This window comes from Syngnathus scovelli, chromosome 16, assembly GCF_024217435.2.
Source record: "Syngnathus scovelli strain Florida chromosome 16, RoL_Ssco_1.2, whole genome shotgun sequence".
Lineage (NCBI taxonomy): Eukaryota > Metazoa > Chordata > Actinopteri > Syngnathiformes > Syngnathidae > Syngnathus > Syngnathus scovelli.
In genome coordinates this window covers 3,228,691-3,253,775 of record NC_090862.1, presented here as the reverse complement: position 1 = coordinate 3,253,775, position 25,085 = coordinate 3,228,691, and the positions used below count along the sequence as shown (strand labels likewise).

At 39.8% G+C, this 25,085-nt stretch overlaps 2 protein-coding genes across 4 annotated transcripts; one reads left to right on the top strand and one right to left on the bottom strand.

The window, feature by feature from the left end:
- Window positions 1-40: 40 nt before the first annotated feature.
- LOC125984100 (ankyrin repeat and fibronectin type-III domain-containing protein 1) lies at window positions 41-9,305 on the bottom strand. Its single transcript, XM_049745988.2, has 19 exons — window positions 8,977-9,305; window positions 7,500-7,826; window positions 7,129-7,420; window positions 6,841-7,041; window positions 6,258-6,371; window positions 6,091-6,188; window positions 5,935-6,025; window positions 5,442-5,549; window positions 5,284-5,383; window positions 4,878-5,007; window positions 4,162-4,281; window positions 3,873-3,979; window positions 3,568-3,682; window positions 2,521-2,687; window positions 2,098-2,275; window positions 1,787-1,949; window positions 1,543-1,709; window positions 1,185-1,389; window positions 41-1,117 (listed from the first exon to the last, which is right to left on the bottom strand). Exons 2-19 carry the CDS (start codon window positions 7,659-7,661, stop codon window positions 444-446), a joined length of 3,192 nt encoding a protein of 1,063 aa, XP_049601945.1. The 5' UTR covers window positions 7,662-7,826; window positions 8,977-9,305; the 3' UTR covers window positions 41-443.
- Window positions 7,302-24,881, top strand: LOC125984093 (meiosis inhibitor protein 1). Of its 3 annotated transcripts, XM_049745939.1 has the most exons (31): window positions 7,302-7,438; window positions 10,179-10,339; window positions 10,571-10,694; window positions 10,754-10,804; window positions 11,109-11,182; window positions 11,565-11,670; window positions 12,847-13,056; window positions 13,838-14,001; window positions 14,430-14,544; window positions 14,969-15,088; window positions 15,209-15,308; window positions 15,895-16,029; window positions 16,303-16,417; window positions 16,515-16,630; window positions 16,727-16,874; window positions 16,980-17,091; window positions 17,365-17,425; window positions 17,705-17,802; window positions 18,324-18,504; window positions 18,698-18,848; window positions 18,925-19,110; window positions 19,206-19,289; window positions 19,544-19,727; window positions 19,888-19,998; window positions 20,185-20,295; window positions 20,701-20,873; window positions 21,101-21,185; window positions 21,691-21,875; window positions 22,949-23,055; window positions 23,155-23,286; window positions 24,766-24,881. In XM_049745939.1, the coding sequence occupies exons 2-30, from the start codon at window positions 10,196-10,198 to the stop codon at window positions 23,207-23,209; spliced, it is 3,606 nt and encodes a 1,201-aa protein (XP_049601896.1). In that variant the 5' UTR covers window positions 7,302-7,438; window positions 10,179-10,195; the 3' UTR covers window positions 23,210-23,286; window positions 24,766-24,881. The 3 variants fall into 3 exon arrangements, with proteins under 3 accessions (XP_049601896.1, XP_049601895.1, XP_049601897.1); XM_049745938.1 differs by lacking the exon at window positions 24,766-24,881 and having other exon boundaries at window positions 22,374-23,055; window positions 23,155-23,205; XM_049745940.2 differs by lacking the exons at window positions 23,155-23,286; window positions 24,766-24,881 and having other exon boundaries at window positions 21,691-22,455; window positions 22,949-23,024.
- The last annotated feature ends 204 nt before the right edge of the window (window positions 24,882-25,085 follow it).

Sequence of the window (25,085 nt, the reverse complement as noted above, 5' to 3'; positions counted from 1 at the left end):
TAGTTGGCAACACGTTACAAATATCACACTAACATTTCAAAACATTTCCAAAAATGTTTATACAGTATGAGTAAATACATTTTAGAAAACATAATTGGTTTTTAATGTCATCATTTGACAGTAAATGGTTGCATCACTCAAGTTTTGAGCGTCAAGTAAGCCAAGATTTGCATTCTGGATTTGTTTCCTTCGAATATTTTGTGTTTTTATTTTAGATGAAACAGTAAAATGGTACAATTAGGAGAAATTGTGCATGAAGGCAACATAACTTATTTTTCTAATGTGTACCCTAGAAGAGGTTTTATTGCCTATGAAATTTTCACTCTTGCTCTATGTTAATATTAATATGTGATAGATCCAAAATGTTGATGTGATAAATCAGCTGACCTGCAGCTGCATGAATGATTTAGGTCCTTGCAGACTTTTTTTTTTTTTTTTTTTTATCAGGAGGAGCTGTTAAATGGTCTATCCCATTCTACCTGGTTCCTCACTGGAAATTTCAGTCCCATACTGGGAACCTGCACAGATATGTTATCTTCTGGGAGACTTTCTAAATTACATCCTGTTGTGTGTGAGCTGGGCATGGTTGTGTCTTTCACACTGGTGCTTTTATTTGGACCCAGGATTTGCTCAGCATCCATCAAATGTGAATCCCCTGACTCAAAACAGCTCCCCTTATCATCCATCCCCAGTCCGAAGCTTTGAATCATATCCATCACCGATGATGCAGAAGGACAACTTGGGGTCTCCTCTTCAATAAGACTCAGCGTGGGCAAAATATCCACCAACTCCGCCATCTCCATTGGACGGATGACCTCAGAGATGCTGGAGGGAAAGAGTTCTGTCACATTGAAGGAATCAGGCGAATCCAAAGCTGCAAACCCGACTTCCAATGATCCAACAACTGGAGACTCCAGTCCAGATTCAATTAAAGTGCTTGCACATCCCAATTCTGATTGGCCGATGTTTGTCATATCCTGACTGATGTCTACTGGGTACCCTCCCTTTGCAACGCCTTCCATTAAAACCGGCGTGACCTCAACGGCAACCAGATTTCCTGCTGCAGAAGAGACTTCAGCCGTGACAACATTTGGTGGAGCCATGCTGGCTAAAGTTTCTGGAAATAAATACAAAGAAATTTGAGAAATCTGTTCTTTTATTTACACGTCAGTTTTTTTTTTTACCTGTGGTGGCCCTTTTTGATTGTAACCGAAAAGGCCACGTCAGTCTGGCGGTCAATCTTTCATCTTCTTCTTCAGCGTCAGGGCATGGCGGCGGGTCTCCGCCCATCACCAACCCAAGTGGCACCGCTCCCACCCATTGCTTGGACCGAACGCACTGCAGACAGTCCATGATCCAGCGGGCATCTCGCCATACCACATCCAGACGCTGATAGAAAAAGGTAAGAAATGCTTATTATTATTATTATTATTATTATTATTATTGACAATTCTTTATCATTGGATATTTTTCTATTATTATTATTATTATTGACAATTTTTTAACAGATATTTTTCTTAAATTTTTTTTTAAAAATCTTACACCGGAAAGCTCAGTAACATGGTTCAGACGTTCACGAGCAACTTGCACTTCTTTAGTGTCCAGCGCCTCTCGCATTGCCTGCTGAGCCAGGTGAGTGTCCAGCTCCAACCTCACCCAGGCCTGGCAGTACTGGGACACAAAGTCCCGCTCGTACGTCCAGAAGTGAACTAGGGAGAGATGAAAAAAGCCACAAGATAATTCTCTTTAGTTCTTAAAGATCCGTCAAGTTGGATTTTAAACCCACCCAGCTCAAAGATCTGGAGAGGCATGGTCAGGCCGGGCTCTTTGGTTCCTAATAGAGGCCAGTAGCTGGAGCTAAAGTCTTCACTTGGAGGGAGAAGGAGCAGCATGGACACTTTGTCTCCTAACTGCAGCAACTCTCTGGTATATACGCCGTACTGATAAGCCTGTCAGACACATAAATCCATACTCATATCTACAAAAAAACACTCTTGCTCCGAACTACATTCTATTAATCACTTGTGACTTCTATGGGTCGATCAAGCTCATGTTAAAGGTCAAAGGTTAAAATGGATGGATAAATACGTTGCTTACCCTGTAGAGGGGGATGTTGAGCTTTGTTAGAAGATGTGAGACTGCTGCTCTAAGGGCTCTGATAAACTCCACCAAACTGCTATTTTCCACCAAGGTGTCATCCATGGTACCCAGAAGGTTCTGAACACCATCCCTGGTCGTTTCATAAACATTACTCTGGAGCCACGCCCACTCTTCTCTATTACAAAAACAAAGAGTTATTATGAAATGAACGAAAAGTCGCAGAGACCCTTAAGTCTGATAACAAATTATGCATCAACAAAATTAGTGATAATGAATTACCAGAGCATATTTAGCAGGATCTTTTTACAAACACCTGATTCTCCAATAACACCAGCTAGGCCTATGATAATCTTGAGAGCATTTGATCATAAAATTAATTAAAAAATGATGAATTCATAATCATAATTGAATGAGTTTTACCTGGTGACGTGGGCATTGTGTCTGACCCTTGAGTAACAAAGTAAATTGGGCAGTCTTTGAGGAACCAGAACTCTGATTTGCTCCACTGAGCTCCATAGTTTCAGTATGCCCACATAGAGACCCGATTTGGCCCACTGATTGCTGTGCCTGTGGTAGTTTAACTTCCCCTGGGAACAAAATGGAGATAAATTATTGGGTGAATTCAAGAAGAGTTTTGTAGCTGATGTCAAAAGCAACTCTCATTTAATTGCTTCATTTATTTTAAGTTTTAATAAAGTTGGAAAGAACAATAAAGAAAAACATTATATGGTGTTAAATAAGTTATATTTTGCTTTCCAGTAGGTTAAAACATGATTGAAATTATTTTTGTTCCGCTTGTATATGTTGTCAAGGGACACAGTTAATTGACGTACCGAAAGAACGTGTTGAGATTTGTGTGCACTTTTCATTCAAAGGTAAATATTGTGCTGTTTGATTATGTGAATTCTCTTAATTTTTTTTTTAGCTATGTGAGTTTGTATAGTCCTTTTTCCAGTGTTAGTCTTTTTTAGCTTATCTATAAAACTGGAGCCAGGCGAACAGTTTAAGTCCCACAGTGGACAAAATGGCCGTCGTTGGAGAGACGCTAATTTGCTTGCTAAGTGCCCTTGAGCAAGGCACCGTCACCATACCGCATCTTAAAAAGTGTAGAACCTTCTTTTTTTTACTTAGAGGGCCCAATTTTGTAGACAATACACATAACCATTAAGTTTACACAATAACAATTTTCAGTTTTGTGTGAGTTGAATTTCCCCTTGAGGGATCATGCCAAATCAGTTTGTGGAAAACATTGCTCAATTCTACAAGTCAGAATATTTCTGTACACCTGCCAAATGGGATGAAAAGAAAATGCTGTTTAAAAAATTAAATATAGCTCTTTTTTTTTTTTTTACTTGGAATAGCCAAAGGCTGAATATGAATATTTACAGGAGGAATTGTTAGTCTGTCTCTGTCACATTCTTCATTTCTTTCTTTTTTTTTTTTTTTTTTTAGCCCATCAAGCCTCACCCTCAGGTCTTCATACAGCATATCCATAGCGGTGGGTTCAGGCAGCAAAGGAGCTCTGCTACGGTTTTTCTCCAGGCGAGCCAGAGGCATCCATTGCAGTGGAGGCTCAGGAGGGCTTGAATGAAAGAAAACCCCAAACTTCAATGTATTAAAGGTAACCACACCCTGATTGCGTAACTCGAAGTATAAAAGTATATGATCTGAAGATTACTACGATATGCAGCTTTATGGTCTTCACCGTATTTCACAATACAGCTCAACAAAAGTGCCTCAACATTTACGCTATCTCCAAATGATGTTCTCACCTGCTAGCATTTGGGAATTCCTTTAATGTCACAAGTAAAATGTTGCCCTGTCGGTCTTTGAGTGGTTCATAATACACTTGGCCAAGGTCCATCGTCCCCAATGAAGACTGCAAAAGCAAAGAGGAGCGGCGAACATGAGCGTATTGGGAATTAATTAGCACAAAAGAGAGAATAGCCAAGGGTAGTGAAGTGAGGCTGTAATCAGAAGATGTGCTCATAAGCAATTAAAATAGCAATGAACCTATTTAAATTCTTCTTATTCTACAGCCTTAGCCTTTAAACTTCCCACCTGCAGTTGCGAGACGGCTCTTAAAATATTGTGCCGGCTCTGTAGGAGGGACGAGGGAGACGAATGAGCCGAGGAGAGTGCTTGCTGGAGCCGAGGCACTTGCTGCCACGCGCAGGATAACTGTAGGAAATAGATGGCATTCCGAAATTGCAGTTTGTGCACGCCGTTGAATAACGTACATATTGAATAATTGATAAGACAGAATGTATATTGACGAGACCACAACATTAGTACGAGGCAGTTAAAAGAGCAATGGTTGGTTTTGCATGACAGTCATATATTTAAAAATACATCTTGCGGTTGCAATCTGTCTTTAATTAGTTAATCTACACAGCTCTCAATTAAACCGTTTCACAGCACTGCACTTGCAAGACAAAATTAAACATATTTAAATTAATCCCTCTCTGAAAGTGCAATCAAAACTGAACATTATTACACACTCTTAAGGTGAGTTGGTTTTATTTGTTAATTAGTCTGAATGCTTGCAGAAAACACACACACACCAATTCCCATGGAACTTTGTGAGTGGGTGGTGAAAATAAACATTAAAATGTGGTTGCAGGAGTTTTCCATCTCCGAACATCCAAATAAAATAACAAAATATGATTTACTTTTTTTTTTTTCTCTCACTGACAGAATAGCTATTTTATATTTCTCATCAAGTTGTGTCTGTGGTCGTAATATTGCGGCTGATATATGTTCATGGGTGAGTTCACCTTGGAAAACCAAACAAAGTTGTGAGCGAGAGTGGTTGAGCAGCACTGGAACTCCACCAGTGGGAGTTGATCTTCAGCTGTCACCAAGATGTTCTCCTTGTGGTAAAACACAGTTGCCAAGTACGCGCCCCTAAAAGTAGAGAATAATTGAGAAAGTGACGGCTATATCTGAAATTTTGCAGGCTGATCAATTGATGAAGCATTGATGAACCTCATGAGGTCCCCAATTGTGCTTTCGTGAGTCTGTCGTCATGACAACCGCCAGTCTTGATGAATGTACTATTACTCAAAGTGACTCAGCAAAGAAATCTCAATGTAATATTTGATTCAACTCTCTCCTCAGTATTACCAAAACTTTTTTTTTTTTTTTCTTCATCTCTGCATTATTGATAAATTCTTGGGTTACCTCTGCAAGAGACGAACAAACTTGGTTGCAGAATGGAACAGTTGTTTGATGCCTCGAGACATCGAGAGACGCTTGCTGGGACTTTGGGATATCGGGTTCTCTGTAAAATAGCACAGATGGGAGTGACTGGCACAATTTCTAAATTGTGTTAAGCTTACCTTTGTAGTATCCTCTGTTATGAGGTTCTCCGGCATCTTCCAGAAGCTTCCTTACTAGGGCTTCGTGGTTTCTGTATTGGGACTTCACACCATCGCACTCTCTCCAACCTATAAGCAACAAAAAGTACAACATGATTTGAATATTAAAAAATAAATAAATGGAGAGAGGAAGTAAAAATGAGCAACTGCATTTGGACAGGGGTGTGTCGACTTTTTATATCAACTCTAACTTTTTGCTAGATGAGGATTTAACCAAATTATGTATCACCATATCACTTCGTGTCATATTTTCTCAGTAGGAGGCGAAAATGATTGCCAACGATAAATTCAATCTCACAGCAGCTATGCCACAAAGCTCACAGCAACATCTTTTAAGCCTCTGCATTTTAAATAATTCAGTAATCTACCCGCTATGAATTGATCTGTTAAATCAAGAATGATAGCGAATCGAGCCTTTTTTTAAAAAATGTTCATCAAGGTTAAATATACTTACTGGAGGGAGCGGCACTGACTGGAGTGGAACACTGAGTCGGGCCCCATCCTTTCACATTGTAGGCGCTCGCTCTGACAAAATAATGCACTCCCTGCGTTGGAATAAACTCCAAATTATTACACATAATTATTACCAAATAGAAATTTGATATCTTACAGTATTGAGTCCGTGGATTGTGTAGGAGGGATTTTTGGTTTCTGTAACTTGGGCTGAGCCAAGGATGCGCTTGAAGCTTGCAGACGTGCTCCATTCCACTGCAAAACCAAAACAATCTCCGATTATTCTTATTATTCAAATTATTTTTCCTTTTTCAAATACCCTACCCTTGTAGCAGGTGATGAGCCCCACGTTGTCACCTTCGACCTCTTTGATTGCCACAAATAGAGAAGATGTGCTGGTCACCACAATGGAGATTTGAGAAGGAGGATATGGCAGTTCTGGATCAAATATTTGAAAGAAAATTTCAAGTTTGAAATGAGCAGTATTAAAATGGTGTAATAGTAAATAGTTCTTGTTAAATTGTTGACCCTGTTGTTGAAATGTCTAAGACGTATTGTTCAAGCTTAAAAAAAAACACACCACTGGGAGCTTCATGGACTCCGGCCAAGTAGACTCAGCACCTCTAGCCAAAAATAAGGCGCTGAATATTAATTGGCACTGCCTAAAATGGTCTATTGGGGAATTGCTATGATTAAACAACACACAATATTATTACGGTAACATCAGCAATAGCCTTCGGTAAAATTCTGCTGTTGGATCAGGTTTCACTGTCTTGAATATTTTTTTTAATTAGAGTCAGGGGAAAAAACAAATATATTTTGAATTTTAGAAATTGTTATTCTGGCCAAGAAATTTCGTAATATGAAAGAAAAAATATATAATAATGCTTAAAATGCTCTAACTGACCTGTGCGGTGGAAATTCTCCTTCATGCGGCAGTAAAGTTGCAATCTGAGGCTCCAGAGTCTGACTTGTCTGTGGACATCAGCCTGTGCATGAGCTCCTGCTCCGGCCTTCTTCAACAACTCCTCCTTCCTCTCATCCACCTTCTCTTTCGCCAACGTCACGAGATCATCAAGCTTAATTGCCCATTCTTCTGGTCTGCATACTAGCAAGGAGAACATCAAGTACAGATTCTTTTTCATTTGTTGCTAGTTTTGGATTTCGCCATGAAGGTTTTGAATCATGAACTTACATGTTGGGTTCTGCCTAGCTCCAGCCTTTACCAGAACGTGGAGCAGAGGTGAATTATGGGTCAGGGCGGCCACATCTAGAGGAACAAGGCCCTGTTCGCTCACTCTGTTCACCCCCCTCTCCCGTTCTTTCACCCAGTCTCTGTCTTTCTTTTCTCCTCTCTCCCACAGAATTCCTCCCCCTCCTCCTCCACCACCACCTCCTCCGCCTCCATAGCTATTGTGGATTCGGGACAGAAGACTTTGTACTGCCAATGTGTCTTCGTTCTCCACCGCATCCCACAAGGTTGTGTACTAATGGAAGATGGTGAGGTATGTAGGTGACGAGGTAAGGTGAAAAGTTTTTGAGCGATGGCCATAGAAGAAATCTTACCACATCAGGAGATTTTCCAAGGTTCTTGGGTGCGTCAGGTTGCTCGTCGACAGATGACTCTCCTCCCCTTAACCGGACCGACAGGTTTCTATAGATCCGTTTGGGTGAGACGGGACCCAAAGAGCGCCGGCGATGGGGTGGGTTCCTCATGGATACAGACATGACAAAAAAGGAGGAGAAGGGGAACAGAAAGATAGAATGTGGGAAGATGGCTGAGCGACAGATCGATTTTTAGTTCATAGTTGAAAATGGTGTTGTCAGGACCCCCGTTAAAGAACGTGAGGGGGGAGACAAGTTGAAGAAGTGAGTACAAGTGAGAAAAAGAATCTTAGGAGAACAACAAAAGTGCAAGGAAAGGTAATTGCGTGGAAAAGAAATAAAAAGAGGAAGAATACAAATGAGAATATACAGTCAGCCTCGGGATCATCAATCAAAAAATCAATTTCACCCAAAATCACATTAGCTCACAAAGTAAACGACCGGATGGAGCTCAAGTCAACCGTATTGCGTATAAAGAAGTCCTCAATCAAATTCTGTCAGGTACATATTGTAGGAATATTCGAATCTAAAAAAAAAAAAAAAGTATTTTGAGGGATAAAATACATCATGAATAGAACATAAACATTGTTTTGAATAATTACATTACGCTAGTTAGCATTTTGTTTTTTTTAGTCATTAATAGTCACACTTGTCATTCATATGAGTTTAATTAATTTGAGTTTGTTTCTCTTGTGTAAAATCTCATCCGAGGACAGAATATGAAGGTTCTCGCCCCCACGATAGACAGTACCAGCAACCCCCAGTATGTGGGCATGTGACAGCAAAGGGCAATAACAACAACCAGTGTTATTGGTATAATTACCTCCGTTTATTTATTATGCATGACATCAGCTTGAAAGTGCTGATGAGGCAAGTGAGAGCGGGGGAATAGCTTTGAGGCATTACAGATAAGTGAAGGCAAAAGCATCTGGGGAAAAAAAAGATGGAAGCATATTGTGCTTCAGTATCGCAGCCTGTCTACTTCGAAAAAGAAAAGAGAGCAATGACGCTTGACAAATATGTATCATGAGGCTTTTGTGGTTTTGCATGTGAAGGTCCGTTGTATCTCAGCAAGTGGTGACAGACGTTTGTATCTTTTCCGTCTTAGCTGTGGTTTATATTTTGCACGGGCTGTTTTTCATCTTTATAATTCATGTATTATTTTATGTCATGTAAGAATGAATGAATGAAAGAATATATGAATGAAATTTGAGGACATTAATCATGTAAAGTGAACTTGATGATTTATCATATTGATTGTCATTCGATTGTTTCCATAACATAAGCAGGGTGTTTTTCATTGTGTTCTTTTTTTTGTGAACTAGGTGAATCAAAATCAAGGCACATTTAGTAAAATAATATAAACTTTCAAAAGAGAGAGAAAAAAAAAAACAATTAATAATCGAAATTGAACAAAAGATTTAATTGCCACACTTACCTTCTCATCATTTATATTCCAAATTGCTCTTTGAGTGTGATCCTTTTTTTAGTAATAATCATCTTTAGATCAGATATAATCCACTGAGGTGAATTCAGTACTTTCCCGCTCTGTGGGTGAGATGCACCTGATGCATTTCAGTGGTGTCAGCTCACTCCTATGACCCTCCTCTCCGATGGGCCGGCTGGCCCTCCTCCGACTCACTTGATGTCAGCTACTCTGTGTTAAACGTCAGATTATGTCATTATTTATCATTAGCAATTTGCAAAAATGCAATCAATCGTCGGTGGAAACAATGGACCCAAAAAAAAATGCAGGGTTTACGTGACAAAATGTATTGAGGGTGGCTGGAAAGAGATGAAAGACGTGTTGCGCAACAGGAAGTGGCTCACATCAATTCCACGTAACTTTGCACATTTGTTTGCGTGACGGCTGCGTGCTTTGTTGGCCTCATAACATATTTTTATCACCATAGCCACAGGCTGATGCATCTACTCTGCTCAAGCATAATAAATATAGTCTCATATAGAGTTTTGAAATATTCCCGCATTATCTGCTGACACTTCCTGCACAATAACAATGCATTCAGAGAAGTTGCATATTTTTCTTGTGATGGAAAGAAGCTTTCACAACAACAACAAAAAGGATAGTCTGTGATACTTTATTTTCAAGAACCTAATTGCTATCATAATAAGCTTAATTGTTCCAATTCATCTTCTGAAATAATGGAGTTGGTATTATTTTTAATTACACATTAGTGGCTGTTCCAATATTTACAAGAGAATGTGAAGTAACTGTGGCAGAGAAGTGCAACATGATTTTGGGTTCTTGTACTTGAGTCTTGTAAACTATTTACACTACTTGTTATACATTTTAAGTCTTTGTTGAAGGGATGGCCCTATGAAAATACCTTTAAAATATTTCAATTGGTATTTACATGTACAAGCAGTTTTTGTCACTAATTTTCATATAAATAAAGTTTCAGGTTCAAAAATCAGTAGCCTGTTGCCTTCTAAGTGTTAGCAAACTAGCATTAGCATTATTATACAGGAATTTGGCTGCTGTTTATCTCGCTAAACCTTACAGAAAGGTAATGTTTTTGAATATTTTAAATATAAAAAAAAGTGCCGCAAGTTAGACATTGGTTGCCTTGCTGAAATTGCAACAATTATTTTCGTGTTTTGTTTCTGTATGTGATTTAGAATGTGATAGCACCAAAATGGCAAGCAAGGAGATAATATATGACAAGATTCACTTCAGGCACGACCCAAGATGGAGTGGGCGCCTGGGGCCTGCAGATGGAGGGGGGCTGCTTCTCTGCATGGCTTGCGTGATTGAAATGCTGGAAAGTGATGAGATTTCCGTGAGTAATATTTGATTTAGTTGTTTTCAAAAAATAGCATTGTGACAAGATTTAGCAACAATCTGTTGTAATGCTATAAACTTCAATAAAACTCACCATAAATTTGGAAAATAAATGTTTCTCTCCTGGTTATGAAACAAATCTTTTTCTGACTAATCGGTATCGATAATAATTTATCCCACCCGCTTTGTGATATTTGACTTCTCCATTCCTTGCTCTGTTTTTCCACAGTCGGTCAGAAAGGCTTATGCTTTATCCGCTGTCAGTGGGTTGTTGAAGTGTTCTCCTGGGGCTCTGAGACAATTGCTCCAGCAAGACCACCAAGTCTCCATACATTTTATCGACTCTCTACTGGGTAAGCAATATCACTGCACGGAGGTTAAATCAAACCTAGCATCATTCTTCTATCCACAGGGATGCTTCACTCTATGGTGGACTCAGCCACTCTGGAAAAAGTGGATCAAGGTAAAGAGTAAATATGATCAAGCGTTTTTACATAGCTGTTTAATTGGTGTTAAGTTTTCTTCATGATTATCATTGTCTCAATCAGCTTTTATTTTATTTTATTATTATATAAGGACAAAGTTTTCAAATGGGCCATTCATTGAAGGTGCGCCTTATAGTCCGGTGCGCCTTATAGTCTGGAAAATACGGTAGTAATTGTAAATTCAGTATACCATAATGACACATAGTGGAAAATAAGGGACACATTATTTACTTAAATGACTTGCTATGCTAGCATAATTGATTGTGTGTACATCTTGTTCAGTTCTAGTTCTGTTGCTAGTGGAGCTGCAGAGTGAGCTGCCGCTACATTACATTTTGGATCAAATAAACAAACAGGTAAGAAAGCCACGTTTAGATTTAGAGCGGGTAAAATCTCCTTATGTACACATGCCACTTTTGCAACCAACTCGTACAATTGTTTAGTAAACACAACTCATGCATATCTCGCCGTTCCGTGTAACCTTTTGGGGGAGGGAAAAATTATAGCTGACAAAGTTGATGAGAGAAATACAAAACTCATCTCTTCGGAAATTTGCATGATTAGAAACAGACACAATGCAGGTTCCTGGAAAATGAGGCAGTATTATTTTCTGATGACACACCAACGATAAATAAGTCGTTCAAAACTTGGTATTGATTCGACTACTCAGACCATGTCTATCTTTATATCGATTTGTTGCCGCGTTATGTGGTTTTATGATTTATATTGCCGCTCTAGGTGATCGACCAGCTGAACGTGAAGAGCTTCTTGCCAGTGTTCAACTTCTTAGGGAGCTTAATAGAAACACTCCCCAGTGTGGCCCTCATCCTGGTGACTCAATATGGTGAGCTTGCTAAGATCAAAAAAGAAAAATATTTGACTTCTTGCCTTCTTTCTGTGCAATGTTTTCACCCTGATGGAGCATCTCGGCGGGTTTTACAAGCTTCACTTGGAAGCAAATCGTAGCGAGGCGCCCCATGCTGATGCGAGATGCGGGCTACCCGTATTGACTTGTCTCTCTGCGGCCTGTCACTCAACACATCTCAGCGGGGTTGTTATCACTAACGACAACAACCCCGCACTGACAACATGAACGCAGAAGAAGTCACACTATCACTCTTGCCGTCCGCCTTTCCACCGATCCAATATCTTAATCTGATTTGTAAACACAGTTCAAATCATTTAACACAGAGCAAGCGGGAAGGTCATTCCAAAAAAAAATGATTGCCTCCAAAAAACATCTGTTTTGGAATTATTGTATCTCTTGGCAAACAGCAGCACAACCTCTGGCACCTCTGTCTATTTTCTCCTAATGTTCTTTGAGCTTCCAACTCTTCCCTCTGAATCTCATTTCGGCTGCCGCATATTGGTTGGTTTAATCAAACATGTCCGGAAGCCCTCGCTCGGCTCTTGATCTGCTTCACGGAGCAGCCTGGCTTTCGCTCGACTCGCCTACTTAGTCGACGGCTTCCCTCGGTCGAATCTCTCCTCCTATTTTCCGCCGCAATCACTGCCACGGAGTTAAACACTTTATCCTCCTGCATTTCCTTCTGCCAGCTGCTCTTTCTACAACTTATTGCTATGATTTATGTGGTATTACTTGAGCTTTACGGACGTACAAACCTCTTTTTTTTTCTGCTCAAGTCTACCTCAGCCTTGTTTATTTGAACTCAGGCTTTTAGCTGACTGTTAGCAATGTACATTCTATAAATCAGGGATATGGCTAATCGTTAAATCGCTTTAACAAGAAAACCTTCGTTTTCCTGGAAAGAAGTTGTTAGTGTTAATGCTATGTCGCAAAAGAAATGTATGTGGTGCTTGAACCTAACTAAACCTTATCGAGTTTAGAAGGTAGACAGCACAGACCTACTTACCAACTTTTCTTTCATCGTTTTCCCAATTTATATGACCGATTACGGTATTCCCCGAACGATTCTAGCCACTGTTGCAATTCTTTGGCTATTTATGTGTGCAATTTATAGCCCAACATATTTACTCATATCTATGCCCCCCTCTCCAGTGCCCTTACTTGAGCGACTCTGCTCGATTTTGCTGTATCCGGATGAAGAGGTGAAGGCTTCAGTTGTGTACGTTTGGCTCAAGTTGTTGGGGAGCTCCGGAGGCTCAACAGCTCAGTCACTACCGGTCACCATTCGGGAGAGAGTCTGTATCCTGTTGCGACAGACTTTTGTCAATGCCACTTGCCCTCAGCTCATCAACAATTGCATTGGTGAGCAAAAAATATTGCGTGATGATCTCTCATCACATTCATTTGATGGATAAGAAAGCGACAGTCATTATAATTTCAGCTCGTTGTGAGTTATATGGACTTAAATTTATAAAAAAGAAAAAAAATCAAGTATCCTCATAAAGATTTATTCTATTATACCTTCAAGGTTAGAATATGCTAGCCGCAGTCGCTAATGCGCTAAGTCTACGGTCATGGCCAGTTTGACAATGGCATCATTCAGGAGTTAGAAAAGGATGATTTTCATGATTGTATGTTTGAGATCGTTCCAGAACATTTTCTCCTTCTTATTCTATTCACACGTCAAAACAGAATTTCATTTACATTTTTATAGGATGACACACTGTGATTCCATTTAAATAATCTAATACTTAATGAGTTTTCAGGATTTTTGTGGAAATGTACTTTGAGTATTATACCTTGACATTTATTTAAATGAAGATTAGCCTATATTATATACACCCCAAAACACTCATTACACTCAGTTGCTAGTGTTTAACCCTCCATATGAGACTTGTGGGCTTTATATAAACTTTTAATGTGCTCTATTTTTATGATGACCTCAACACTACAGTGTATATTAAACCACTATATTTTATTCATATATCAGCATATTGCATTTGTTCAGTATTTTATCATCCTCAGCCAAAATTGTTAGGCTAACATGTTGCTGCACAGAGACTGTTTTTCCATAATAATTCAACTTGTATAATATTTCATAGATGTCATGAAATGTTTTCACACCATATTTTCTATTTCATAGCTCTTCTGTGGATTTTAGTTCAGTGGGGAGAGGCAGTTTCGGTTCTTATGAGCAACGCCGGTGATCAGTTCATGTGCAGCCAGAATGGCAACATCATTTCCAGCAGTCCAAACCAAGAGCAACAGACTCCGGACCACTGCCATCTCCCTCTCATCCTGAAAAAGGTCTCTGTCCAAACATCCTGCCTGCATGACCTCAACTTGTATTTGGATATTGAGATTGGCTAATCCTGGATTAATGTGTCTTTGCAAAGGGAATCAAGGGGTTCAGCTCTGGATAAATATTTTTGCTTCACGTCTGGGAAATCAATGTTGCTTTAGCATATCTTGTGTTGGATCACATAGCAGAACAGACTTGTTGTATTTATTCGTGCAACAAATTTAATAATCTACCTGGAAATCCAATCAATCATGAAAACAAATTTTAGCAAACCTACTAACATTAACATGAGAGATAAAAAAAAAAAAAGTAAGATCAGACTTTGACACAGATATAACTAAGTCATTTCTAGCTCATCTCATGCAAACCTTTTCTGAGCCATGTGTCTTGACGTGCTTGTTGATTTCTAACAGAGCCTGTTCTCTATTTGCAGTTACTGTTGAGTGGTGATAATATATTGCGGGCGACCAGTGCAAAGTGTATCGCATCTATTCTTGTTCATTCTCCCACTCAGTACAGTGGTCCTTTTATCGAAGCTGACATACCAGGTAAGGTACATACACCAGATACTCTTGGGGCTTTGTTTTTGTTTCCAGTGTGAGTCTAGTGTATGTGGGCTGGACCAGGTTTTGCTGTATTTGTGGACCTGTGCAAGCTTGTGCATTTTAAAAGAAGGCAGTTTGCGCCGTTGTGGGTGTGGTTCATTTCTGTTATCATTAGTTCCTATTTCTGTGCCCAGCGGAAATGTCCTGGAAAGCAAAGTCTAATTTTATGAGTTTTCTTTCTTTTGGTATTTTAGTAGTTAGAAAAGGGGTGTTTGCGTCGTTTTGGGAGTGAACACACCCAACTGGCCATTGAAAGCGTCTCTACTCATTCTCTTCCCTCGTGTTGAATTAATAGTTCTCTGTGTGAGAGATTGGTATTTATTTTGTCCCTCAGAATTGTTTGTCTGAATCTTCCTCCCTCCTAAAGAGTTTCTCTTTGACCGCCTGGCGGATACAAATAGTGAGGTGCTGCTGTGGTCTGCCTACAACTGTTTGGTGTTACTTATTGAAGACCCACAATTCTTCTCCCAGTGTCACTCAGTTTATGGTGAGGACGCTTCAAGTTATAATACTGCTATTGTTTGGTAGCTGTGACATATTTTTTTATTTTATTCTGCATTTCATTAGATGCTGTGTCCTGGCATTGAACAGATTTTTTTGATTTTAGGTATTGAGTCCCTGGTGCGCAGTCTGAAGCAGGCAATGCAGCTGACCAACGTGGATGTGCTGAAGCAAGGACTTTTCCTCCTCACCAAAATACTGGAAAGGTGGGACTGCAAAAAATAGTTTTAAAATAACTAATACACTCGTGATGGATAAAAAGATCACTTTTGAAAGTATTTTGAGCACTCTATAATTTGCACTAGGAAATTTAATTAGATTAAAAAGAACTGTCAGCTGGCTGTATATCAGCACACTAACATTTTTGCAAGACTGATAGAATTTTAATTGGATGATTCCAATTTCTCGCTCACAAATTACAAAAAGTTGTCCTTTACGTTGTGTGACATAGTGTAAAGCAGAAAATGCTGAACTAGCAAAAGTATCATACATGTCCCAGTCGCGTCAAGGCTCATCGCAATTTTAAAAGCTCGTTAAAGTCGTTTTTAGTTAAGGCTAGGTTAGGGCAGGGATGAGTATACAGTTTGTGTGACTGTGTGTTTGTGTACGCAAAAGTTGAAAGGCAGACCACTATTGCGGCATCGGTCAGACAATAGTTTTGTTGCTGCATAATGTAACAGTGAAAAAAAACGTCAATATTTGGAATGTCAATAATGGCCCTATTTATTATGTAATACCCAGCTCTGTGTTTTGTGTATTGTTGAGAATTTACAAATTGTAAATTGTGTGCAGGCAGCCCACAAATGTGCGCCTCTTCCTCAGTCCTCCAGCATTTGGGGCAGTTTCCGAAGCTGTGCTTTGTGGACTTTCGTCTCCGTGCTTGAGAGTGGCCATACAAGCTGCCAGCGCCTCCTCCGCCCTTTTTAGGTACAAACAAGCACACAAATGATAACCTCAAGGACGCTTGCAAAAGCTCTTCACAATAACCTTCAGGATTGGTGACGTAAAATTGGATCCATTATAGTTTGAAAAACAGTTTGCTAAAAATAATGGTTAGTCCAACAAACACACAGCTCATCCTTGATACAACTTGTTTACAGACTACTACACAATATGAGCCTACTCACGTCAAAAAAAAAAAAAAAAGGAATCACTTTGTATTCAATATTTATATTCAACCGTTGGTTAAAACCTTTCCAGATTGAACCACCAGTCCATCCCAGTCCAATACGAGGCGTTACAAGAAATATTGAGGGCCATCACAAACAGATTCGCGGAGCTTCCCATACCTGCCTCGAGTGATCAGCCAAGTCGAGTGAGTATACTCACATGCAATATCTTTAAAAACAAAAATAGAAAATATGCACGAGTCACCCTCCTGATCAATTGTCATGTCTCGATTGATCCTTTAGTTTTTCAATCATTATCATCAACAAGTGAGTCTGAAGAAGTCCGAGCACAACAGCCTGGAATCTTGGTCAGAAAAATATCTACTCCAGTCCCTGCTCTGTTTTCAGACTGCTTGCAGGTCAGCCATGAGGTTTAAATATACGTACATTAAGTTCTATATCGAGGTAGAATCATCAAAACTGATGGAGTAATGATGTTTATCTGTCTACGCTAGATTGGCTGAGGAGTGTGCATCGGATCCCGTTTTAAAGGAGAACGCTTTCACAGCTCCGTCGAAGGAGAGCCATGGACCTGACTCGGTCGTGTCTCTATGCCAATGCCTGCTGCAGTATTGTGACTCCGTCTGGATACCCACCGTCATTGTGAGTGTCAGCGCCAAGTTGCAAACATCTGTTCCATCATCTTCTCTTCCCAACTGCATCACAATCAATCCTGTCGAGTACTTTCATTTTGATTTGTGTGTGTAGAGGGTGTGTGAATGTGCACCCAATCCTCAGATATTAGAGATTTTCTACTCAGTCTTGTCTTGGCAATTTACCCTTCTTCCATCTGTTATGCCAGCCTTTGCAAATAAATTGGGTAAGTAAAATTTTTGCGATTTTTTAAATTTATTTATTTATTTATTTTCAGACTTGCCTACAAAAATGGTGCATTTGATTTGATTGCATTTTAATTAAGAATTTTAATTCGAACTCTGATCGGATTAAAGAAACTGTGTCCACGTACACATAGCTAAATTGTAAAACAGCCTTTTTTTAAAAAAAAAAAAAAAATCTTTCGCTGTTTGCTTTCTCTAATTCTGCTTGTCTGTCTTCACCCGACTTACTGTTTCATCCTTTTTCCTCCTTTCAGCATCCTCTGGTTTCTACAAGCTGGCTTTGGAGCACAAAGGGATTTTCTGTGCGGCAAACAGGTACACTGTAACTGGATAACCCAAGAGGATACACGCAAACAGCAAGATGGATTTGTGTGTCTTTGTGAGCTAAACAACCGTGTCTCAGAAAGTTGATCCTTCTCTCTGTTGGAAAACATTGACTACATCCCTGTTTTTGATTCTATACACCTTCTTATGTCTATTTGTTTTTGGGGTTTAAAATCCAGTCAACTGAACAATGTTTTCTTCTGCATCATTCTTTGCTGAATCGTATTTACTGCAGTCTTCAACATTTCCATACTTGCATATTTTTTTCAGAAACACACATTTGAACGCAGCTTGCTGTGATTTCCTGCAGAAACTCAGTGTGTGTTTGATCTCCCAGTCAGTCTCTGCTTCCGGCGCCTCCCAGCAGGGTAAGCAGATAGAAAAATGCAGCGTGCAAGCCACGTTGCTGTTCTCTGATTTAGTTTGTGAGCCTTTATTTCTTTGTCGATATCTTGATCAAACACCTTTCCATAATTTGTTTCTCGATTATTTCGCTAGCGTTCCGTTTTTATTATTCTGAGTGACTTTTCGTTTCTCATTTTAGAGGCTTGATAAATTTTTTAGACATTCATACAAATGCCCCTATATTGTTGTTTTCTGCAATTTCATCATAACTTATTTTATTTTATTTTTTTTAATTTCCAACTCTTAAATTCCAGGTCTTTATTACAGCCTCTGCTATTCTCTTTTAGATTCCATATTTCAGTGGCCTCCCCTTTTTTACATAACATGTTTTTATTACCTTTATTAAATTTTCAACGAAGTAAAAAAAAAAAAAAATCTTAACTTTATGAGGAACTTAAAGTTTGTGCATACTTCTCGCCTTGATTCCAATGCTTTTCTATTCTCATGGGTCCTCCCCCCCCCCCCCCCCCCCCCCCTCTCCCAGATGCAGACGAAATAGAAACACTCCTGCAATACAATCTTTCCTCTCTGTGCTGTCGGCTCTCAGACTGGCCGACTCTGCTGTGCGAGTCCCCGGGGCTCCAACTGTGTGATTATAAAGGCCCGAGAGCCACTCAATACTGTCTGGTGATTATACTCCACCTCGCTCTCCACCAAGGCGACAGGTACACACAGATTAGAAACAAAGATCAGGCACCAGACACTCTCGTAGAATTATATTGTTAATAGAAGAAAAAAAAGCTAATCATGTGGATTTCTTTCCTCTTTTTTTTTTGGGGTTAGTCCTGAATGTTTACTCAGCGTTCTGCTGCCCTCAGGTTGACCTTTACGTATCTTCTGCTTGCACGTATGAACTAGGCTCCTCCCGGACCAGATCGTGTTTTCCAGTGTCTTGTGGCTCTTGCATTCAGTGCAAGAGGAAGGCAGCGGCACCTTGCCTACCTTGGTCCTGCAGTCTTCGCTTTACCTGCTAGCGATGACACAGGATGGAAGCACCACACTTGATGGGGTAGCTAAGTTAATAATACACCATATTGCAATATAGTTTATTTATTTATACATAGAGGTCTTTTTTTTCATTCTAGGCTCCTTTGGTGTGTATCGACAAGGCCCTCTCCTCCTGTCGAAATTTCTCATCCCTTTACATCCACCATCCTGCCGTCCTCCACTTCATTTGTGGCCATCTGCTGCTTAAAGACAAATATGGGGCCCTGGTCTTGGAATTTTGGTTGACCAGACAAACACAGTCCACAGATTCAGACTTGGATGTGGTGAAGAGCATTTGGTTTATTCCCTCGGAATTATATCCGTTCTAGCTTCTTAAACTCATCTAAGTGTTTTTTTTTTCTTTTTTTTTTGTGTGCAGACAGAAGAACAGCAACCTGCCGCAGAGATTGTGGAGCTACTGTCTGTGTTAAAGAAATACCCATCTGTCATCCTGCTCCTCCTGGTGAGATAAAGATACACAGGGACCAGAAACATTTTGCAGATAGAAGTTCGGTATAAAACTGAGAGAGGATTGATGACTTTTGGAATGAGTAAACTGGTGTTTAGGAGTGTCATTTTGAAACAATGAAGCCATTGTGCTCGAAAAGTTGAGATGCTATTCAATCGTTGGATCTGACTGGTCAAGGTCAAACAACATTGGCAAGATCAAGGGATGATCAAGTTGCATATTCTGTTCCTCTTCTTTTTTTTGTCCAGGACATGGTTTGCACAAGGGAGGCCTCACTTGCAGAGCGAGCAATGTCAGTTCTGATGACTCTCTTGGATGGTCAAAGTGACTTTGAAGCTGACTTGTGTACCAGTCTGAAGCCTGCTCTGCTCCAGGCGTTGCAGAAACTCAGTGTGGAGAGCCATGTACAAGGACAGAAACATGTTGAAGAAGGTGTGTTTTTTAAATCATTGCACATAAATAACCACACCGTAAAGATAAAAAAAATATGATTTCTCTATCAATTAAAATCTCTTTGCTTTCAAATGTACAAGCCTTTTGCAACATACTAAAAATACAGTATTTTCTTTTTCTCCCCCTGTTCCTCTTGCAGTTAACTCGCTCCCACTGTTGCTCAGGCTGCTTTGCGTAACTCGCTCCAGCACCCCTCCTTCCCTACCCTGCAGCAAGACGGACGAAGTTGACTTCAAGTTGTTCTACCACGGTGAGGTTAAAACAGCTCTGCTGGAAGGTCACACTATTTTCTTATCACACATCATCCAACTTGTCATTTTTAAATGAACTTTTTTGACCACTGTTCTGTACGAGTGAGGTCATCATATCACCTGATGATGTGGGGAGCAGAACCAGCAGACCTGATTTAGCATGTGTGTGTGTGTGTGTGTGTAAGTGAGTAATATTGCAGGTAGACTGCATCAGTCCAACACCGAGAGTCTGCTGCCTGCCTTGAGCTACCTGTACTGCTGCTTGAGTCTCTCTCCTCCACACTGCACTAGCAAAGGTTTGTCACGCTCTCTTTCTCCAATTTATTCTCCCAAAAAAAAAAACATCAACAAAAATTTACAATTCAATAGGAACCCCTGATGGATTCATTCATGAATTAATTGAGCAATTTTTTCAAGACTCAGGTTTATAAATAGTATGAAAAAATTCCAAGCCCCGCTAGGACAAAAAAATGGGATTGATTAGGCCAAAATAAAGTATTAGAAAAATGTAATTAAATCAAAATTTTAGTTCTATATTGGTCACAAGTTATGTGTTGGTTTTACAAGCTTCGTGTGGGTGTTTTTTTTTTTTTTTTTTTTTTTGGAGGGGATGATTAAAGTCACACAAAAAGTGACAGGCCTGTGACGGGCAACCACACACGCACATGCTGACACACGATGCGGCACCTTCTCCTCCCCAGCTGTCTCCATGCTACTCTCCAACTGTGGAGTGATAGAGCAGCTTCAGATAATCCTCTCCTCATCCTCTGCGCCATCCGTCCTCTCTTCAGCTGCTCCTTCCTCAGGCCTGCTGTGCTGCAGTCATCTCCTCCTATCCTCCCTCATCACTTTGCAGCACGAGCACTCCATCCAGGTACACGTTGTTGCTCTTCATTACTATGTCTGGCCGCCAATTCACCAAATCAAGGGCAAGACGCACACAGCTTCAATTCCAAAGACAAAACTGGACGGCTGCTGTGTTCAACGCATTTTGCTGTCACCTCACAGCTTCCTTGGAGCCGAGGATAAAACGGACTCTTATTGCAAACCAAGCCAGTTACTCCACACTTTTTTTTTTCTGTCTCTCTCCATTTATTTAAGGTTCACAAAAGCCTCAGTTGGAGCCTGGACACTGCAGTGCAGCGAATACTCATTCAGAAAAGGAATACAGATACTCTCTTGCTGGGTAACAAATTCAAAAACTAAAAAAAAAAAAGAAAAGTATGTGAGCAAAATGGCCATTTTTAAAGACTGCATCTTTCAAATTCGGGGTAATGCTGCTTTGATTTTTGTTGTTTCCCTTTGTGTTATTTCACCCTGGTACAAAACAATTAGCCAAACTGCAATTATCTTATTTTCTTTCAAAATGGCCTCACATCAAAATCAATTACTGTTCAGAATATGCTGTTGTGTCTGAAAGAACCTCAGCAAAATTTACTCTCCAATTTTATCTTTTCAATTTTCCCTCCCTGTCTATCGGTCGAGTCGAGTGAATCTTAAACAAGTTTGCAAAAGAATCAAGCAATTACTTGTTTTTATAATTAGTCGTTAAAGATGTTATGGAACAACATCAACAAAGACACAAAAGAGTCACAACTGATTCATATATTTTAAAAGCTCCTTGTAATCTTTTCTTCCCCCCAGCCATTCACATTTTATTTTCCTTTTCCTCCTTTTTTTTTCTTTTCCAGTCAGCTACTTGAGATTGCTTCAGGCCTTACTCGATGTTGACTTGACCTCCGCATTGGTGTGTGTGACCACTTCCCCAGGCTTAGTTGGCCACGCCCCCCTGGAACCTGAAGATGGCGCATTATTCCCTCTTGGCTCCCGAGGGGCTGAGTGCCTCTTAATTGCTCTCAGCGGACTTATTTTACAGGTTGTATGACCTCAGCGGGAGATTGAGTATAGCGTATAATTTGTATGCCTGTCTGAATACTTTACTGTTTATTTTTGTTGCATATCACAGGTTATAAATCTTTCAGTCTCGCTCTCTCCAATACTGGTGCAACTGAGAAATGCTCCATTGCTTTGCCCTAGTTTGGTAGAAGGACAAAAAAACAAAACAAAGCACTTCTTCTATTCACCTTCTTGTCCTCTACTTTACCTCTATCCTCATTTCTCTCATCCCTTCCTACTCTTCTTGCTCCTGAGTACTTTGATTATATCTGCCTGGCCTACTTGAGTACTTTAGAAGAAAACATTCTCGGTGCTCTGTTTAGGCTTCCATTATGCTTTTTATTTCTGATTATGTCAGATAGCAATATTTAAATATAGTATTCATGTTTTCGTCAGGCATCAAGATGTTTTTTTTATAGTGTAACATAATTCTTCTTCTCCCGAGAGGTATAACGACTTCTCGACTCGCCCACTTCAGAAAAATGAGCTGCTGCTGAGAGCTTCAGTCAACTGCCTAAGTTCCGTACTTGGCTTCCTTCAGAGGAAGAGCCCTCAGACTGGTATCATTTGTATTCATAAAATAATATCTCGTGTCACCGCTGCCCTTTCACTATATTGTACTCGTCCCTATTTAGTCTACCCCCAGACAGTTGACTTCCATTTTTGCAGTCAGAGAGAGAGACCGCATAGAAATATTTTTCAGACCATTAGGAAAGAAAAGACAGTCTTAATGTAAGCTGCTTTCATGACGTCTTCTTCGTGCTCGTAAATCAAAGCTGACAAAAGCAGCAATAAACACAAAATAGGGCAGGAACGTTTTGCCAAACATCAATATTTAAACGTTTCCACCCATCACTACCACAAAAAGTTTTGTAAATTAATTAACGTGATTTTAATATTCGGGAGATGCTGTCGGGTCATAAAAAGTTAAAGGCTCTGTCACCCCTTCATAATATTTAAAAGCAAACTAAACATATTTACATACACTCATTTACTATTAAATGATCAAAAAATGCTTAACTTTTCTGGAGTTATTCATGTGTTGTGTTTTAGCCAATTATGAGGTTTGTCAGCCATGGAGTGGATTCCTCCTTTACTGCCTGCGTAGCTCGGACGAGAGCTTCCTCCTGCACCCAGCCGTTCTCAGGGTCATCGCACTTGTGAGATGTTACACACAGCCCACACCTTCATTTATTCTAATCACTACATTTCTTTTTCCTTCGTGTTGAAATATGCCGAGTATGTGTGTTTTTGTGTAGTTTATTCGACACGGCAATCTGGTGGTACAGTGGGAACCTGACCTGCTCAAGGTGATGGATGCAGTGGAGAAGACAGGGGTTAAGAAGCTCGGCCAAGAAGCATCACAAGCCCTCAGGCTACTCCTCACACAGGTATCCATATCCATGTAGTGCAAACTATACAAACACACATTGATGGACTCAAAACTAAATCCAAAGTCACCCTCATTGTTTTCTCCATAACATTTCATTTTGAGGTGGAGTGAGGGCTTTAATTTAAATCAAGTTGAAGGTCAAAAACAGACAAATTCTTGCACTGCCTGCACTAATGAAACATTCATTATTGCACTTTAAAAACAAAGCTCTGTAATGTTTGAATAAAATTACCATAATTTTTTGGACCGTCCGTTATTCCGTCTCTATTATTCACATCCACGTTTATTTACTCGCCACACCAGCATCCCCGCAAATCTTTTATCATGGTTCTTTCTCAATATTCTGAATTATTGAACAATGAACATTACTGCAATGAAGATGTTGCACGTAACAGCTTTCAAGCACAACCAGACATGTTTTAAAATTGTCGCTAAATAATTGATCAAACCGCGATGATAGTCAAACTAAAAGCCAATGGAGTGAAAGCTCCTTGTTGGAATTGTTTTATTTATCTACAGAGGAAACATTTTATTATTAAGGTCTCAGACGTGGATTGTACCGAACACAAATGGATCTTAATGCCGAGTAGCTCAGAACAGGTGGAGCGACAGAATGACGGCTTCTGCCGGAGCGTGTGTGTCTGGAAATCAGCGACTAGGTGAACTCATTTGCATGACCAGACAGCTTTCAGTGCGACACGCTCTCCTCTTGATATAAATTTTGCTCTGTCGTCACCTCTGCTCCCACCCAATCTCACGCACAGTTGTCTGCCAGTATTTTCTAGTGAAATCTCATTTCATGAAGAACTTACCTGCACTTCCAGATAACTGGTGCAATAGTCATATTTTACCTCCTGTCCTTGAGTTCATAAGCATACCTGAGTGTGTGCGTGCATACTCGCAAGCGCATGATTTCGACTTTATTCATAGGCACCAAAGTGTGAATACCTTATTTCAGAAGTGTCCAAACTTTTCTTTTCAAGGGAAATATATTTTTTTTAGTTCAATGTTATTTATATAATGGAGTTTATTATGTTTATATAATGCTAATATGTGTCAACTATGACACACTAAGAGTCACTCTTTATTTCTATTTGCTGCACAGTGATTGGATAGTGGCACTTAACGGGTAATTAAAACATGCATCGGAAATATCTTAACATGCCTTTGAAAATTAGCCGACTCAAGCTCCTTGAGACAGCCCATGTGCTTGTCAAGCCACTTGCTCTGGTTCTACTCAATCCATTTTATAAACCGCTTATCCTCCTTTTTTTTTTTTTTTTACAATTTAAAAAAAAAAAAATGCAATTAACTTCTGTAATCTTCCTTTGCGTGACTTTCGTCATGCCGGTCAAATAATTTCACATCCCACTCTATTCTTTGCCATCACTACATATCTTGTTATACTGTAATTATTCTCTCTAAGCACTTGTCATTTACTTTCAATCAAATTGCTTATCTCCATTCTCTTATTCAGATAGAGAGTGGTGTCCTTCAGCCTCCACTCGCAGAGGAACACAAGCAGAGAGTAAGGAGTGTGATCGAGGCCTTGGACTCACTGCCGCCCTTTGAGAGTTTGCCCTGCAACATCTTGTATCCTAAATTATGCACGCACGCATGTGAATTACAAGTCACATCCAGCAAATATTGTCTTGCTGTGGGCACTTTTATTGATTTTATTCAACAAAGCGCTACCGTAGTTTTACCTCTTAGGTTCTTTGAAAGTGTGTGGCCAGCATACGTAATTATTGTTTTTCAGTATTGTAGACTCACGTAATCTTTTGAGTAGACTCTTGT

Coding starts and splice junctions, on each gene's coding strand:
- LOC125984100 (XM_049745988.2), bottom strand. CDS start 7,661: ATGTCTGTATCCATGAGGAACCCACCCCATCGCCGGCGCTCTTTGGGT. Junction 7,421..7,499: donor TTGGAAAATCTCCTGATGTG/GTAAGATTTCTT, acceptor ATCTTCCATTAG/TACACAACCTTGTGGGATGC. Junction 5,550..5,934: donor AGTCAGTGCCGCTCCCTCCA/GTAAGTATATTT, acceptor TGTTGCTTATAG/GTTGGAGAGAGTGCGATGGT.
- LOC125984093 (XM_049745938.1), top strand. CDS start 10,196: ATGGCAAGCAAGGAGATAATATATGACAAGATTCACTTCAGGCACGAC. Junction 10,695..10,753: donor TTTTATCGACTCTCTACTGG/GTAAGCAATATC, acceptor TTCTATCCACAG/GGATGCTTCACTCTATGGTG. Junction 17,092..17,364: donor AGCCTTTGCAAATAAATTGG/GTAAGTAAAATT, acceptor TCCTCCTTTCAG/CATCCTCTGGTTTCTACAAG.